This window comes from Bombina bombina, chromosome 2, assembly GCF_027579735.1.
Source record: "Bombina bombina isolate aBomBom1 chromosome 2, aBomBom1.pri, whole genome shotgun sequence".
Lineage (NCBI taxonomy): Eukaryota > Metazoa > Chordata > Amphibia > Anura > Bombinatoridae > Bombina > Bombina bombina.
The window spans coordinates 494,427,917-494,447,031 of NC_069500.1; the positions used below are offsets into that span (position 1 = coordinate 494,427,917).

The following is a 19,115-nucleotide window of genomic DNA, read 5'->3' on the forward strand; positions in this document are numbered from 1 at the left end:
AGACATTGACTGATAGAAGTCCTTGGTAGTATGAGGCTAGAACTTTAAGGCTCAAACCACATCCAACTTTAAGTAACCTCTCCTTAGACAACGAAGGGTTTGGCCAAAGAGACGGAACAACAATCTCTTGATTGATATCCTTATTCTTAAAACAGCCTTGTCCTCAGGAAATATTAAATAAGGAGGTTCACAGTGAAGAGCAGATAACTCAAACTAAGATATTGCTAGCAAAAATAAAACTTTCCAAGACAAAAGTTTAATATTAAGAGAATGCATAGGCTCAAACAGAGCCTGTTGAAGAACTCTAAAAACAAGATTTAGACTCCAAGGAGGAGCAAAAGGTTTGAAAACAGGTTTAATTCTTACAATAGCCTAAACAAAAAAAACTAAATTTATGCTTACCTGATAAATTGATTTCTTCTATGGTAAGATGAGTCCACGGATTCATCCTTTACTTGTGGGATATTATCCTTCCCTACAGGAAGTGCCAAAGAGCACTACAGCAGAGCTGTCTATATAGCTCCTCCCTTAGCTCCACCCCCCAGTCATTCGACCGAAGGTACAGGAAGAAAAAGGAGAAACTACAAGGTGCAGAGGTGACTGAAGTTTAAATCAAAAAAATATAATCTGTCTTAAAATGACAGGGCGGGCCGTGGACTCGTCTTACCATAGAAAAAAAATCAATTTATCAGGTAAGCATAAATTTAGTTTTCTTCTATAAAGGTAAGACGAGGCCACGGATTCATCCTTTACTTGTGGGATACAATACCAAAGCTACAGGACACGGATGAACGGGAGGGACAAGACAGATGGTTAAACAGAAGGCACCACTGCTTGAAGAACTTCTCTCCCAAAAATAGCCTCCGAAGAATCAAAGGTATCAAATTTGTAAAATTTGGAAAAGGTATGAAGCGAAGACCAAGTCGCAGCATTACAAATCTGTTCAACAGCAGCATCATTTTTAAAAGCCCATGTGGAAGCCACCGCTCTAGTAGAGTGAGCTGTAATTCTTTCAGGAGGCTGCTATCCAGCAATCTCGTATGCCAAACGGATGATGCTTTTAAGCCAAAAGAGGTAGCCGTAGCTTTTTGACCTCTACGTTTTCCAGAATAGACAACAAACAAAGATGATGTTTGACGAAAATCTTTGGTCGCTTGAAAGTAAAACTTTAAAGCACGAACAACGTTCAAATTGTGCAATAGACGCTCCTTCGTAGAGGAAGGATTAGGACACAGAGAAGGAACAACAATTTCCTGATTGATATTCCTATTAGTAACAACCTTAGGAAGGAATCCAGGTTTGGTACGCAAAACCACCTTATCAGCATGGAAAACAAGATAAGGCGAGTCGCATTGCAATGCAGATAGTTCAGAAACTCTTCGAGCAGAAGAGATAGCAACTAAAAACAGAAATTTCCAAGATAGAAGCTTAATATCTATGGAATGCATAGGTTCGAACGGAACCCCTTGAAGAACCTTAAGAACTAAATTCAAACTCCATGGCGGAGCAACAGGTTTAAACACAGGCTTGATTCTAACTAAAGCCTGACAGAACGACTGAACGTCTGGAACATCTGCCAGACGTTTGTGCAGTAGAATTGATAAAGCAGATATCTGTCCCTTTAAGGAACTAGGTGATAGCCCCTTCTCCAATCCTTCTTGAAGAAAGGACAAAATCCTAGGAATCCTGATCTTACTCCATGAGTAGCCTTTTGATTTGCACCAATAAAGATATTTACGCCATATTTTATGATAAATTTTCCTGGTGACAGGCATTCGAGCCTGAATCAAGGTATCTATGACCGACTCTGAGAAACCCCGCTTGGATAAGATCAAGCGTTCAATCCCCAAGCAGTCAGCCGCAGAGAAACTAGATTTGGATGCTGGAACGGACCTTGAAGCAGAAGGTCCTGTTTCAATGGCAGAGTCCATGGTGGAAGAGATGACATGTCCACCAGGTCTGCATACCAAGTCCTGCGTGGCCACGCGGGTGCTATCAAAATCACTGAAGCTCACTCCTGTTTGATTCTGGCAATCAAACGAGGAAGGAGAGGAAATGGTGGAAACACATAAGCCAGGTTGAACGACCAGGGTACTGCTAGAGCATCTATCAGTACTGCCTGAGGATCTCTTGACCTGGACCCGTAACGAGGAAGTTTGGCGTTCTGACGAGACGCCATCAGATCCAATTCTGGTGTGCCCCATTGCCGAATCAATTATGCAAACACCTTCGGATGGAGTTCCCACTCCCCCGGGTGAAAACTCTGACGACTTAGAAAATCCGCTTCCCAGTTCTCCACTCCTGGGATATAGATTGCTGATAGATGCTGATAGATGGCAAGAGTGAGTCTCTGCCCATCTAATTATTTTGGTAACCTCTATCATCGCTAGAGAACTCATCGTTCCCCCCTTTTGATTGATATATGCTACAGTCGTGATATTGTCTACGCGCTAAAATGGCAAAACCTGAATTCTTCGCCGCTAATTAGCCAATTGAAAAGCGGCATCTGTAATGAAAGAATTAGCTAGCTTGAGAGCCCTAATTCTATCCAGAATATCATCTAATGGGGTCTCAACCTGAAGAGCCTCTTCCAGAGCCTTGTACCAAAAAGACGCTGCAGTAGTTACAGGAACAATGCACGCTATAGGTTGGAGAAGAAAACCTTGGTGAACAAATATTTTCTTCAGAAGACCCTCTAATTTTTTATCCATAGGCTCTTTGAAAGCACAACTGTCCTCTATAGGTATAGTTGTATGCTTAGCCAGAGTAGAAATAGCTCACTCCACCTTAGGGACCGTCTGCCACGAGTCCCGCACGGCGTCAGATATGGGAAACATTTTCTTAAAAGTAGGAGGGGGAGAGAACGGACTACCGGGTCTATCCCACTCCTTAGTAACAATTTCCAAAATCCTCTTAGGGACTGGAAAAACATCAGTGTAGGCAGGAACCTCTAGGAATCTGTCCATTTTACACAATTTCTCTGGAACTACAATAGGGTCACAATCATCCAGAGTCGCTAAAACCTCCCTGAGCAATAAGCGGAGGTGTTCTAGTTTAAATTTAAAAGGCGTCATATCTGAATCTGTCTGAGGGAACATATTAACTGAATCAGAAATCTCTCCCTCAGCCAGCAAATTCCTCACTTCAGAACATTGTGAGTGTACATCAGATATGGCTAATAAAGCGTCAGAGGGCTCTGTTCTCACACCAGACCTACTGCGCTTCCCCTGCAACCCAGGCAGCTTAGATAAAACCTCTGCGAGGGTAGTATTCATAACTGCTGCCATATCTTGCAGGGTGAAAGAATTAGACGCACTAGAAGTACTTGGCGTTGATTGTGCAGGCGTTGATGGTTGTGACACTTGGGGAGAATTAGATGGCATAACCCGATTCCCTTCTGACTGAGAATCATCCTGCGACATACTTTCATTAGCTAAAATATGTTCTTTACAATTTATTGATCTTTCTGTGCATGAGGGACACATTCTAAGTGGAGGTTCCACAATGGCTTCTAAACATATTGAACATTGACTTTCCTCAATGTCAGACATGTTGAACAGGCTAGTAATGACTACAAACAAGCATGAAAAAAATCTTAAAAAACAGTACTACTGTGCCTTTAAGAGAAAAAAAGTATACACGTTCTGCAAAACAGCCTAAACATGCACCAATTTTTTAAAAATTTTGTATGTAGACCCACTATAGGTAGTTAAGATTGCACCACAAAATTTTTTTACAATTAACCCCTTAATGTCCAAACCAGATCGAAAATAGGCCCAGATCCGGAAAAAGACCCCTCAGCACCTTGCCACAGCCCTTCTGTGGCCCTACCTGCCCTCAGGGATCGAAAGTGTGGGGTAAAAGCTTCGATTTGTCCCAAAACACACACCAGGGCCCTCAGGAGTTAGAGCTTGCTGACAAACTAACTGCGCATCTGAGGTGCGAAAATAGGCCCCGCCCATCTCACTCGATGTTCCCTGAGCCTTAAAGAACCGCACCAGAGCAGTTATAACTAGCCATGTGGGTTCCAAGACCCTAAAAATAAGCCATGTGTGTCCCAATAAAGTTGCCCAAAACGTTTATTGCCCACAAAAAACGTTAAAGCACTCCCATCAAAAAAACGTTTGCTCACAAACATTTTACATTCAGTGTCAACCATATATGTAATTGGCCACATAAGCAAGCTAAGTAATGCCCTTCTTTTTAGCTCTAGGATTACTGCTTACCCTCCTGGGTATAATGTAAGCCTTTCTGAAATACACAGTCTCTCCAGAAAAAAATATGACTGAACATACCTCATTGCTGCATAGCATGAAACCGTTCCTCACACTGAAGTTTCCTGTACTCTTCAGCCTCTGTGGGAACAGCAATGGACCTTAGTTACAAATGCTAAGATCATCATCCTCCAGGCAGCAGTCTTCATCCATCTGCTGCCTGAGAGTAAATAGTACAAACCGGTACCATTTAAAAATAAACTCTTAAAGAATTAAAAACTAAACATTTTTCACCTCTTTCACTTTACCCTTCCTAGTACTTAGAGTAGGCAAAGAGAATGACTGGGGGGTGGAGCTAAGGGAGGAGCTATATAGACAGCTCTGCTGTGGTGCTCTTTGCCACTTCCTGTAGGGAAGGATAATATCCCACAAGTAAAGGATGAATCAGTGGACTCGTCTTACCTTTATAGAAGAAACTGAATATATCTGGCAACTGTGCCAAAACAGAAAGAGCAGAAATCTGACCAAACCTTCCTGAAGAAATGGAAGATTCTGCACAATCTTTACCTTATGCCAGGCCCTCGTTCCACACACCAAGATAGATAAGTTCTCCAGACCTTGTGGTAAACAATTCCTGCACAGGCTTCCTCACCTGCACCAAGCTATCAATCACAGTTTCAGAGAAAACTTTTAGATAGAACTAAGCGCTCAATCTCCAAATCAGAGTCTAGATTTTGGTAGAAGAAAGGACCTTTCAGAAGAATGTTCAACCTCTGAGGCAACCTCCAAGAAGGAGCAGAGGACATTCTCACTAGATCCGCATACCAAGTCCTGGGTGGCAACGATGGAGCAATGAGAATCGCAGAAAATCCCTCTTGATGATCCAAGCTATAACTTGGGGAAGGAGAACACTGGTGGAAGAGATGCACTAGATTGAAGTGCCACGGTACTGCGAAGGCACCCACTAATTCTGCCTGAGGATCCCTGGACCTTTGAGCCGTACCTTAGATTTAAAGCATGACTTTGAGAAGGGAGGCCATCAGGTCTATCTCTGGACACCCCCACCTGCGGATGATCTCACAAAACACCTCCTGGTTCAGAGACCATTCCCCTGAGTGAAGAGTTAGTCTGCTTAGAAAAACTGCTTCCCAATTCTCCATGCCTGGAATGTAGATAACTGACAATGATAAGTCTCTGTCCACTGAAGTATGCAAGACACCTCTATCACCATAGAACTGTGCATTCTTCCTGACGGTTGATGTTGTCAGATTGGAATCAAATAAAATGGACAGAACACAACTGGGGCCACGACTGCAGAGAGTTGAAATGGCCCTCAGTTCCAGAATGTTGATTGGAAGGTTAGCTTCCTCTGGACGCAAGTCCCCGAGTTCTGAGCAAACCCCAGACAGCGCCCCAGCCTGTAAGACTCACATCTGTTCCAAAAATCTCCTAGGACAGACGAAGAAAGCACAGTCATTGAAGAATAGGCTTCTGAGGCAACCACTGAAGAGAGAGACCCTCTTGTCGCAGGATCCAGTCAGATCACCTGGGACACGTCAGAGGTCTCAAGTCCACTGACCTAACACACAACTGAAGAGGTCTCAGATGAACGCGAGCAAATGGAATAGTATCCAAAAACAAGAGTCCTACTACCTCCATACCTTGAGCCACCAATGGGCGAGGAGTAGACTGAAGACCGGTAGCGTCTCCCGTCTTTGCTCTGAGAGAAAAATCTTCATGTAGACAGAGTCTATAATGGTTCCTAGGAAGTACAATCCTGTGTTTGGAATGAGATAGCTCTTATTCAGATTCAACCTTCATCCATGAAACCGAGAGTGCCATTAAGAACAAACCAGGCTGTCATGCTGTATTGTGATTTGAACCTAAAGACTCTGGTTGCTGCTTTTCTCTCTCCTTCCCTCCTGAGTTATTGGATCATTCTTTTAGTTTTTCCATATGAGAGCTTGCTAAATACAAAAATTAAACCTGAACCCCTATGTTCTCTACACAAGGAGCAACAGCAATTCTTTGTAGTCTGACTACGGCAAGAAAAGCTCCGAGGACCTTTGTAAAGATTCCTAGGCCTGTAGCTAAACCATATTGAATTGAAAAGAACTGACAGACAGATTTACTACAAGGCAAACCGAAGAAATTGGAGAGCTCTGAGAATGAAGATGTCAAGATATGCATCTTTCACAACTATGGTGATCATGAACTGTCTCTCCTGTACTAGAGGGAGGATAGACCATGATAGATTCCATCCTGAAGGAACAAACCTTCAGAAATTTGATTGAACACTCCTGGTTGTGAACAGGATGAAAAATTCCCTCCTTTATTGGTAACCAAAGAGAGATTTGATTAGGTCCCTTTCCCCACTCTGACTGGGGAACTAGAACAATAATTCCTATAGATACAAAATCCTCAATATATTTTTAGGAAGGCCCACCTGAAACCTGGAGAGGTGGAATCTGCCCCTTGGAGGGCAAGACCAAAAACATATGCTTTAACCATGGATACAACGTCCAGAACCCAGGGGTCCCCGAACACTCTGGACCCACACTACCAAAATTAAGATAGTCAGCCCCCTACTTGACCCAAGACGAATCTGGGCCAACTCTCTATGCAGATTTGTTGTCAGGGTTAAATTTATTGGACTGTTTGTTCTTAACCCCAACACTGGTTTAGGTTTCCAGGTACTCTTGATCTGAACTCGTTTGGAAAGGAGTGCATTCCTCTGAGCGAAAAATTATGCTAGTTTATAATAACCACAGCACAAGATAAGTAGTATACTGTAGGCCTAGAGGGAAAAAACTAAATTTATGCTTATCTGATAAATTACTTTCTTTTACAATAGGACGACTCCACGGATTTCATCCTTACTTGTGGGAATATTAACCTCCTGCTAACAGGAACTGACAAAGAACACCACAGCAGAGCTGTATATATAGCCCCTCCCTTCCCCTCCACCCTCAGTCATTCGGCCAAAGGTTATAGGAAGAGAAAAGGAAAGGCTAAAAAGATGCAGAGGTGACTGAAGTTTACAAAAAATAAAATAAATCTGTCTTAAAATAACAGGGTGGGCCGTGGACGTGTCATATCGTAAAAAAGTAATTTATCAGGTAAGCATAAATTCAGTTTTCTTTTACAAAGATATGACGAGTCCACGGATTTCATCCTTACTTGTGGGAAACCAATACCAAAGCAATAGGACACGGATGAAAGGGAGGGACAAGACAGACAGAGACCTAAACAGAAGGCACCACGGCTTGAAGAACCTTCCTCCCAAAGATAGCCTCAGAAAAAGCAAAAGTATCAAATTTGGAAAATTTGGAAAAAGTGTGAAGGGACGACCAAGTCGCAGCCTTACAAATCTGTTCAACAGATGCATCGTTTTTAAAAGCCCATGCGGAAGCCACAGCCCTAGTAGAATGAGCCGCAATTCTTTCAGGAGGCTGCTGTCCAGCAGTCTCATATGCCAGGCGGATGATACTTCTCAGCCAAAAAGAAAGAGGTAGCCGTAGCTTTCTGACCCCTACGCTTCCCAGAATAAACAATGAATAATGAAGATGATTGACCGAAATCCTTAGTTGCCTGTAAGTAAAACTTTAAGGCACGGACCACATCCAAGTTATGTAACAGACGCTAATTCTTAGAAGGATTAGGACACAAAGAAGGAACAACAATTTCCTGATTAATATTCTTATTCGAAACAACCTTAGGAAGAAAACCAGGTTTGGTACGTGAAACCACCTTAGCAGAATGAAATATGAGATAAGGCGAATCACACTGTAAAGCTGAAAGCTCAGAAACTCTTCGAGCAGAAGAAATAGCAACCAAAAACAGAACTTTCCAAGATAATTTAATATCTATGGAATGCATAGGTTCAAACGGAACCCCTTGCAGAACTCGAAGAACTAAAATCAAACTCCAGGGAGGAGTAATAGGTCTAAATACAGGCTTAATTCTAGATAGAGCCTGACAAAAAGACTGAACATCTGATACATTTGCCAAACATTTGTGAAACAGAATTGACAAAGCTGAAATTTGTCCTTTTAAGGAACTTGCTGATAACCCTTTCTCCAATCCTTTTTGGAGAAAAGACAAAATCCTAGGAATCCTAACTTTACTCCATGAGTAACCCTTGGATTCACACCAATAAAGATATTTACACCATATCTTATGATAGATTTTCCTAGTGACAGGCTTTCTAGCCTGTATCAAAGTATTGATAACTGAATCAGAGAATCCTCGCTTTGATAAAATCAAGCGTTCAATCTCCACGCAGTCAGTTGCAGAGAAATTAGATATGGATGTTAGAAAGGACCTTGAATGAGAAGGTCCTGTCTCAACGGAAGTTTCCACGGTGGCAGAGAGGACATGTCCACTAGATCCACATACCAAGTCCTGGGTGGCCACGCAGGCGCTATCAGGATCACTGAAGCTCTCTCCTGTTTGATTCGAGCAATCATGCGTGGGAGGAGAGGAAACGGCGGAAACACATAAGCTAGGCTGAACAACCAAAGAACTGCCAAGGCATCTATCAGTTCGGCCTGAGGATCCCTTGACCGGGATCCGTATCTTGGAAGCTTGGCATTCTGACGAGATGCCATCAAATCCAACTCCGGTCTGCCCCATCTGAGAATCAATGAGGCAAATACCTCTGGGTGAAGTTCCCACTCCCCCGGATGAAAAGTCTGTCGACTTAGAAAATTTGCTTCCCAGTTCTCTAACCCTGGGATGTAGATCGCTGACAGATGACAAGAGTGGGCCTCTGCCCAACTGATTATCTTGGATACTTCTATCATTGCTAAGGAACTCCTTGTTCCCCCCTGATAATTGACATATGCCACAGTCGTTATGTTGTCCGACTGGAATCTGATGACTTTGGCCGAAGCCAACTGAGGCCACGTCTGAAGCGCATTGAATATTGCCCTCAGTTCCAAAATATTGATTGGAAGTAGAGACTCCACTTGAGTCCAAACACCCTGAGTCTTCAGGGAATTCCAAACTGCACCCCAGAAGGCTGGCATCTGTTGTCACTATCACCCACGAGGGTCTGCGGAAACAAGTCCCCTGGGACAGATGATCCGGCGACAACCACCAAAGAAGAGAGTTTCTGGTCTCTTGATCCAGAATTATCTTTGGAGATAAATCCGCATAATCCCCATTCCACTGACCGAGCATGCACAGTTGCAGTGGTCTGAGATGAAAGCGAGCAAACGGAACTATGTCCATTGCCGCTACCATCAATCCGATTACCTCCATACACTGAGCCACTGATGGCCGAGGAATGGACAGAAGTGCTCGGCAAGTATTCAAAATCTTTGATTTTCTGACCTCCGTCAGAAATACTTTCATGGCTACCGAGTCTATCAGAGTTCCCAAGAAAGGAACCCTTTCACCTTCCAGCCATGAGTTCTCAGAAAAGATAACACTGTGTCCGTGTGAGATTTTGTCAGATGATATGTTGAAGCCTGAATCAGAATATCGTCCAGATAAGGCGCCACCGCTATCCCTTGCGGTCTGAGAACCGCCAAAAGAGACCCTAGAACCTTTGTGAAGATTCTGGGTGCTGTAGCCAACCGAAAGGAAGAGCCACAAACTGATAATGTTTGTCCAAGAAGGCAAACCTTAGAAACCGATGATGATCTTTGTGGATTGTAATATGAAGGTAAGCATCCTTCAAATCCACAGTAGTCATATATTGACCCTCCTGAACCATTGGCAAAATCATTCGAATTGTCTCCATCTTGAATTATGGAACTCTTAGAAATTTGTTTAGACACTTGAGGTCCAAAATGGGTCTGAACATCCCCTCTTTTTTGGGGACCACAAATAGGTTTGAGTAAAACCCCTGTCCCTGTTATAATTTTGGAACAGGACAGATTACTCCCATAGTAAAAAGGTCTTTTACACAGCGTAAGAACGCCTCTCTCTTTATCCGATTTGCAGATAATTTTGAAAGATGAAATCTCCCTCTTGGGAGAAAATCCTTAAATTCCAATTGATAACCGTGGGTCACTATTTCTAGTGCCCAGGAATCCTAAACATCTCTTGCCCAAGCCTGAGCAAAGAAAGAGTCTGCCCCCTACTAGATCCGGTCCCGGATCGGGGGCCACCCCTTCATGCTGTCTTAGGATTGTTTACCCTTATTCCAGTTCTGATTGGGTCTCCAGACTGACTTAGATTGGGAAAAAATTCCCTTCCTGCTTTGTGCAAGAAGAAGCGGGGGTCCTCCTTTAAAATTCCGAAAGGAACGAAAATTATTCTGTTTACCCCTCATTTTAACCGACCTATCCTGAGGTAGGGCATGGCCTTTACCTCCTGTAATATCAGAAATGATCTCCTTCAATTCTGGCCCAAAAAGGGTCTTACCTTTAATGGGAATAGCTAAAAGCTTATGTTTTGATAACACATCAGTAGACCAAGATTTGAGCCACAATGCTCTACGTGCTAAAATAGCAAATCCTGCATTTTTTGCCGGTAATTTAGCATTTTGAAAAGCGGCATCAGTAATAAAAGAATTAGCTAGCTTAAGAGCCTTAATTCTATCTAGAATGTCATCTAATGGAGTCTCAACCTTAAGAGACTCTTCTAGAGCCTCAAACCAAAAAGCTGCTGCAGTAGTTACTGGAACAATGCAAGCCGTAGGTTGTAAAAGAAATCGCCGATTAACAAATAATTTCTTTAGTAGACCCTCTAATTTCTTATTCATAGGGTCCTTGAAAGCACAACTATCCTCAATAGGTATAGTAGTACGCTTAGCTTGGGAAGATATAGCTCCCTCTACCTTAGGGACCATCTGCCATAAGTCCCGAATGGTATCTGATATAGGAAACATTTTCTTAAAATTAGGAGAGGGAGAAAACGGTATACCTGGTCTATCCCATTACTTACTAATAATTTCCGAAATTCTCTTAGGAACCGGAAAAAAAAATCAGTGTAAGTAGGAACTTCCAAATATTTATCCATTTTACACAATTTCTCTGGAGGAATCACAATAGGATCACAATCATCCAGAGTCGCTAAAACCTCCCTAAGCAACAGGCGGAGCTGTTCAAGCTTAAATTTAAATGACATAGCATCCGAATCTGTCTGAGGCAAAACATTCCCTGAATCAGAAATTTCACCCTCAGACAGTAATTCCCTGATCCCCAACTCAGAGCACTGTGAGGGAACATCGGAAATAGCTAATAAAGCATCAGAGGATTCAGTATTAACATTAATACTTGACCTACTGCGTTTACCCTGCAACACTGGTAATTTAGACAATACCTCTGTAAGGGTAGTTGACATAACTGCAGTCATCTCCTGCAGAGGAAAGGAATTAGATTCACTAGAAGTACTAGGCGTCGCTTGTGTGGGCGTTAAAGGTAGTGACACTTGGGGAGAATTGGATGGCATATCCTGATTCTCTTCAGACTGAGAATCATCCCTAGGCACAGTTACTTTATTTAAAATATGTTTTTTACATTGTAAAGCCCTTTCAGTACAAAAGTTACACAATGTTAGAGGGGGTTGCACAATAGCTTCTAAACACATAGAACAATGAGAAACCTCAATGTCAGACATGTTGAACAGACTAGTAATACCACAAAAGTCATTTAAACACTTATTTATAGCATAAAATAAACATTAGAAAAAACGTGTACTGTGCCTTTAAGAAAAGAAAAAAAGTGAACAATTTTTCCAAAATGCACAAAAAACGTTAAATTATTTAACTTAATATCGTTGGTTAATCCAAAAATTACTGCACCCAGAAGCAAAGGCAGAAATAAGGCTTTAGAAGTACTTAGATCAACATCTAGTCAAAAGATAGATAAAAAATACCCTCTGCACCTCGCCACAGCTCTGCTGTGGCGCCTACCTTCCCCCAGAGTACTTCGAATCAAGTTTCCAACCCTTCAGACCAGCTACAGTGTCCAGGAGCCACCGAGTTACTGTTTGCTGCGGCTAAGCCTGAAGGAAGTGCGCATCTGAGCGTGTGAAAATAGGCTCCGCCCCTTAAGGTCAAGAATCAGAGTAGGCCCAAACAACACCGCATGGGAATGCGGTTTTGCACTAAAGTAGAAATGCACACACAATTACAACCCTCAAGCATAAAACTAATAAGTTTAAAGTGCCAAAAAAAATAAAAAACATAAAACATCGTTTTTTACATTGTCTCCCATGTCACATAATGCCCAAATATCAACTAATGATAAATAAAATATAGGGACTCCAGTAACACCCCTCTTATTAAAATAGATTTTACTGCTTACCCCATTCCCATACAGGGAAAAAATGCCAGCCAGTTTTGATACACCAAGTCTCCTCAGAAAAAAAAGGCTGCACATATCTTAATGCTGCTTGTAGCATGAAACCGGTCTCCACACTGAAGAGGTCTCATGGTTACCTTCAGAAGTCTTGTGGGAACCAGCGTGGATCTTAGTTACAAATGCTAAGATCATCAAACCTCAGGGCAGAAACCTTCTTCAATATCCTCCTGAGGAAAATAGTACGCACCGGTACCATTTAAAATAAAAAACTTCTTGATTGAAGAAACTAAAACTAACACCTCACTTTACCATGTCTTCCTAGTATAACACAGGCAAAGAGAATGACTGAGGGTGGAGGGGAAGGGGAGGGGCTATATATACAGCTCTGCCGAGGTGCTCTTTGCCACTTCCTGTTAGCAGGAGGTTAATATTCCCACAAGTAAAGATGAAATCTGTGGACTCGTCATATCTTTGTAAAAGAAATGTATATGGCAATGCAGAGAATTAAATAGCAGAGGATGAGTAAGGTACTGTCGAAACCCCATAAAGGGAAAACTAGGGTAGTGTACAGTACTTAACAGCACCAGATATGTGGGCTACAGTAATCCGATAGAGGGGAGAAATAAATAAATATCAGTAACAAATAGCAGCAGCGGGTATGTAACCTACTTTATATCGCAGAAACCAGGGAGATTAGGCATCTAATTTCCATAGATTTATTGATATTCTTTGTCAGATAAGAGGGTGATGTAACAAGTCACCATATACATTTCTTACCGCAGAAGTAAGAGAAAATAAGCAATGATAATTCCAACAAGGAACTATAAATATTTTCTTTATTAGAAAAAGGATGATCAAGCCTCTATCAGACTAGTAGGACACCCTATATAATTATTTTCCTCAGTAGAGGGAAAAAACAAATTATGCTTACCTGATAATTTCATTTCCATTGTGGAGAGGAGAGTCCACTGCTTCATTCATCACTTGTGGGAATTAAAAACCTGGCCACCAGGAGGAGGTATAGACACACCAGACAAAGGCTTAAATACCTCCCCCACTTCCCTCATCCCCCAGTCATTCTGCCAAGGGAACAAGGAACAGTATGAGAAATATCATGGTATAAATGGTGCCAGAAGAACAAAAAATAAATTTAGGTCCGCCCACCGGAGAACGGGCGGGTGCAGTGGACTCTCCTCCTCCCCACGATGGAAATTAAATCATCAGGTAAGCATAATTTATGTTTTCCATCTAAAGGGGAGGAGAGTCCACTGCTTCATTCATCACTTGGGGGAACAAGTACTCAAGCTCTAGAGGACACTGAATGAAGAAAATGGGAGGGTAAAAGAGGCGGACCCTATATTGAGGGCACCACAGCCTGCAGAACCTCTCTCCCAAAAGCTGCTTCCGCCGAAGCAAAAACTTAACATATCTAAAGTTTTACAAATCTGCTCCATAAAAGCCTCATTCTTAAAGGCCCAAGAAGAGGCCACAGCTCTAGTCGAGTGAGCCGTAATCCTCTGAGGAGGCTTGTGTCCCGCTGTCTCATAAGCCAGACGGATCATACTCCTCAACCAAAAAGACCTCTGCCTCCTGCGCCTTCTAGAATAAACGAATAAGGACGACGTCTGAACTCCTTCGTGGCTTGAAGATAAAACGTCAAGGCTCAAACCACATCAAGATTATGAATTAACCTCTCCTTCGAAGAGGAAGGTTTAGGACACAAGGAAGAAACCACTATTTCCTGGTTAATGTTACACTACCTTGGGAATAAATTCCAAACCGGTTCGCAGGACGCCTTTGTCAGCATGAAAAACCAAGTAAGGAGGCTCAAATTGTAAGGCCACCAACTCAGAGAGACTGCGTGCCGATGCATAGCCCATAACAGGACCTTCCATGAGAGAATTTAAATGTCCAGTGCATGCATAGGCTCAAACGGAGCCCTCTGCCAAACCTTAAGCAACAAGTTGAAACTCCAGGGAGGAGCCGGATTCCTAAAAACCAGTCTAATCCTAGCCAGAGCCTGAACAAAGGACTGAATGTCAGGAAACTCTGCAAGCTTCTAATGCAACAGTACCGATAAAGCCGAGATCTGTCCCCTTAGGGAACTGGCGACAAGACCCTTATCCAGACCATCCTGGAGAAAGGCCAAAAGACTGGATACCTTGACCCTATGCCATGGGTATCCTCGTTCCTTACACCAGGACAAGTAGGTCCTCCACACCTTGTGGTAGATGCGTCTAGTGACTGGCTTCCTGGCCTGGACCAGTGTGTCTATTAGTCACTCCGAAAAACCTCTTTTGGTTAAAGAGAAACTGAACCCAAATTTTTTATTTTGCGATTCAGATAGAGCATTCAATTTTAAGCAACTTTCTAATTTACTCCTATTATCAAATTGTCTTCATTCTCTTGGTATCTTTATTTGAAATGCAAGAATGTAAGTTAAGATACCGGCCCATTTTTGGTGAACAAACTGGGTTGTTCTTGCCGATTGGTGGATAAATTCACCCACCAATAAACAAGTGCTTTCCATAGTCTGAACCAAAAAAATAGCTTAGATGCCTTATTTTTCAAATAAAGAAAGCAAGATTACGAAGAAAAATTAATAGGTGTAATAGGTGTAAATTAAAAAGTTGCTTAAAATTGCATGCTCTGAATCACGAAAGAAAAAATTTGGGTTCAGTGTCCTTTAAGACTAGGCGCTCAATCTCCTCGCAGTCAGCTGCAGAGAATCAAGATTTGGATATAGAAAAGGACCTTGTACTAGCATATCCTTGCGACAAGGTAACTTCCACGGCAGATATGACATTGCCACTAGATCCGCAAACCACGTCCTCCGCAGCCACGACAGAGCAAAGAATAGCCGAAGCTTGGTACTGCTTGATGCGGGCCACTACTCGAGGTAGAAGAGGCAACGGTAGAAATATGTTCATTAGGTTGAAGTCCCAGGGTACCGCCAAAGGGTCTATCAGATCCGCATGGGGATCCCTGGATCACGACCCGTATCAGGGTAGCTTGCAATTGAGTCTGGACGCCATTAGATCTATTTCCAGCTTCTCTCCTCCAGGCCCCCACAAAATAAGAGATAGTCTGCCCCCTACCTGGTTGAAGGACGGGTCAGGGGGCCGCCCCTTCATGCCAACTTATTCCAAGTGTTTGTTGGCTTCCAAGATCCCTTGGATTGCTCAGATTTTGTGGAAGGCTGCTGAGACTTGTCTGCATGAAAGGGACGAAAAGTAGATCCCTTAGGTTTGGCTTTCCTATCCTGAGGTAAGAAGATGCCCTTGCCACCCGTGACTGTAGATATGATAGAATCCAGTCCCCGGCCAAACAAAACCTTCCAGACAGATAAAAATCTTCCTGCACTTAAGAACAGGTAAAGCCTGATACTATAGCTCAATCTGTGGGGGTGGTAGAGGAGATATCATAAAACAAAAATTGATAAAATTCTATTTAATTTGATAAAAATTCTATTTAATTGCAACTCACAAAATAAATAAATATTCCAGTTAATATAAAAATGTATACAAATATATATAAGAAGTTAGTGAATATAGTGAATTAGTATAAAGATATTTAAAAAGAAAAAAATAGCACAATTAATAAGAATTAAAAATCAAGACAGGGCACAATTAATATTAACACAATGCACACTAAAGCGGCTAAAAACAAACAATGTTAAACTTTTGTTATGTTAGCTTATAGTAATAGCACAGCAAGCTGTTATGCTACAACACACACTAAAAGCAAATGTGAAGTAAAAAAATCCATTGGATTCCTGCTGTTATAATACACAGCCTGTATGTAAGCAAACTTAGTGCTATATGCAAGCAAACTTAGTGCTGTTTAAAGCAGTTAAAAAGCGATCAAAGTTCTATATAGAACAAGGATGGAACTGTTTGCAATGATAGTGTTAGTAGTAAGCAAAACGTTTTGCAGGTGTTAGATGAAATATTTATATCCAATTTATACAGTTCTGATAGTTTTCTCTTTTGCAAGAGGATTTAAATCAGGTAATACTCCTTAGGATAATGTTATAAAATGTCAGATGACACCTTTATTTAGGGAGTAGGCTGATAGTAGAATACACAAAAGTGGTGATCCAAACTTACAGTTTATAGTGGCTGTCGCTATTTTCGCTACTAAGTGTAGCTGGACACCTTCCCTGGCGTTTGTTATAGAGTTGCTCCTCCGGTCCCTTAAAGGGATACTAACCCCACAGTTTTTTTCTTTCATGATTCAGATTGAGCATGCAATTTTAAGCAACTTTCTAATTTACTCCTATTATCAATTTTTCTTTGTTCTCATGTTATCTTGATTTAAAAAAGCAGTAATAAAAGGTTAGAAGCCGGCCCATTTTTTAGTTCAGAACCTTGGTAGAGCTGCTGATTGGTTTGCTACATTTAGCCACAAATCAGCAAGTGCTACCCATGTGCTGAACAAAAAATGGTCTGGCTCTAAAGCTTACAGTACTGCTTTTTCAAATCATGATAGCATGAGAACAAAGAAAAATTGATAATAGGAGTAAATTAGAAAGGTGCTTAAAATCTCATGCTCTATCTGAATCATGAAAGAAAAAAAATGGGTTTAGTATCCCTTTAATACAAGGAGTAGGAGTTGAGTTGAAAGGTTGAGTCTTAACAGACTTGGGCGGTAAAACCAGGTTACCTTGCAGATACTTTGTCCGGCATCTAATGAACAAAAGTTATTTGCCCGGAGAAGCTTGAGAAAGGTGTCAAACCGAAACGAGTTGCTTCTTTTTGGCCCATTTAGGCCACCGTAGTCTGTGACGTCAGACTTTCAGCTGTGTGATTCCCTGCGAAGAGGGACCGGACCAATAACTTTTGTTCATTAGACGCAAGGCAAAGCGTTTCAATCGCACAAAGTATCTGTTAAGACTCAAACTTCAACTCAACTCATACTCCCTGTATTAAGGGACCGGAGGAGCAACTCTATAACAAATGCCAGGGAAGGTGTCCAGCTACACTTAGTAGCGAAAATAGCGACAGCCACTATAAACTAAGTTTGGATCACCACTTTTGTATATTCTACTATCAGCCTACTCCCTAAATAAAGGTGTCATCTGATATTTTATAACATTATCCTAAGGAGTATTACCTGATTTAAATCCACTTGCAAAAGAGAAAACTATCAGAACTGTATAAATTGGATATAAATATTTCATCTAACACCTGCAAAACGTTTTGCTTACTGCTAACACTATCATTGCAAACAGTTCCATCCTTGTTCTATATAGAACTTTGAATGCTTTTTGATCGCTTTTTAACTGCTTTAAACAGTACTAAGTTTGCTTGCATATAGCACTAAGTTTGCTTACATACAGGCTGTGTATTATAACCGCAGGAATCCAATGGATTTTTAACTTCACATTTGCTTTTAGTGTGTGTTGTAGCATAACAGCTTGCTGTGCTATTACTCTAAGTTAACATAACAAAAGTTTAACATTGTTTTTAGCCGCTTTAGTGTGCATTGTGTTAATATTAATTGTGCTCTGTCTTGATTTATAATTCTTATTAATTGTGCTCTGTCTTTTTAAAAAAATCTTTTTCTTTTTAAATATCTTTATACTAATTCACTATATTCACTAACTTCTTATATATATTTGTATACATTTTTATATTAACTGGAATATTTATTTATTTTGTGAGTTGCAATTATCGGTAAATAGAATTTTTAGCAAATTAAATAGAATTTTATCAATTTTTGTTTTATGATATCTCCTCTACCAACCCCACAGATTGAGCTATAGTATCAGGCTTTACCTGTTCTTAAAGGACCAGTCAACACAGTAGATTTGCATAATCAACAAATGCAAGATAACCAGACAATGCAATAACACTTTGTCAGAAAAAAAATCTACTACTCATTTGAAGTTCAGACTATTTTAAAAGTTATGCTTTTTCCACTCCCCCTGTACCATGTGACAGCCATCAGCCAATCACAAATGCATACACGTACCATGTGACAGGCAACAGCTATTCACAAATGCATACACACTTGTTCTTGCACATGCTCAGTTGGGACTTGTTGACTCAAAACGTTTAAATATAATAAGACTGTGCACATTTTGTTAATGGAAGTAAATTGGAAAGTAGTTTAAAATGGCATGCTCTATCTGAATAATGAAAGTTTAATTTTGACTGAGTGTCCCTTTAAGCGCAGGAAGATTTTTATATGTCTGAACACTTTCTTTTCAATATCCTCTGGGGTTTATTGTTTTCATCCTGCTTTCTGTGGGTGTGACGTTTCTCCCTCTGTTTTCAGCGCACTCTCATTTCTCCTGTTTCAAACAAAACCTTCCCCTTGAATGGAAGGAAAAGCAAGCGAGACTTTGATGTCATGTCAGCAGACCACGATTTTAGCCACAGAGCCCTGTGAGCTAAAACAGAAAACCTTGACGTCTTGGCATTCAGGCGAATAATCTGCATTTTAGCATCACAAATTAACAAATGCGCTACCCTTAAGGCTTTGATTCGATCCAAAATCCCAGAGAGGGATCTCCACCTCGACCATTGCTGATAGTCCATCACATCAAAAGGGAGCCGCACCAGCCAGCACAGCAACCACCGCCGCCGGTTGGAAAACGAACCCTGTCAGTTATAACATCTTCCGCAACATGGACTCC

The 19,115-nt window shown here is 41.4% G+C and overlaps 1 protein-coding gene across 1 annotated transcript in view; it reads right to left on the reverse strand.

The window, feature by feature from the left end:
• The window catches only part of LOC128647030 (uncharacterized), an 83,983-nt gene that overhangs the window by 64,358 nt on the left and 510 nt on the right, over positions 1-19,115 (reverse strand). Inside the window, exon 2 of the mRNA XM_053699843.1 lies at positions 5,876-5,934. Coding sequence (XP_053555818.1) covers positions 5,876-5,934 — 59 coding nt within the window. The remainder of the gene's footprint in view (positions 1-5,875; positions 5,935-19,115) is intronic.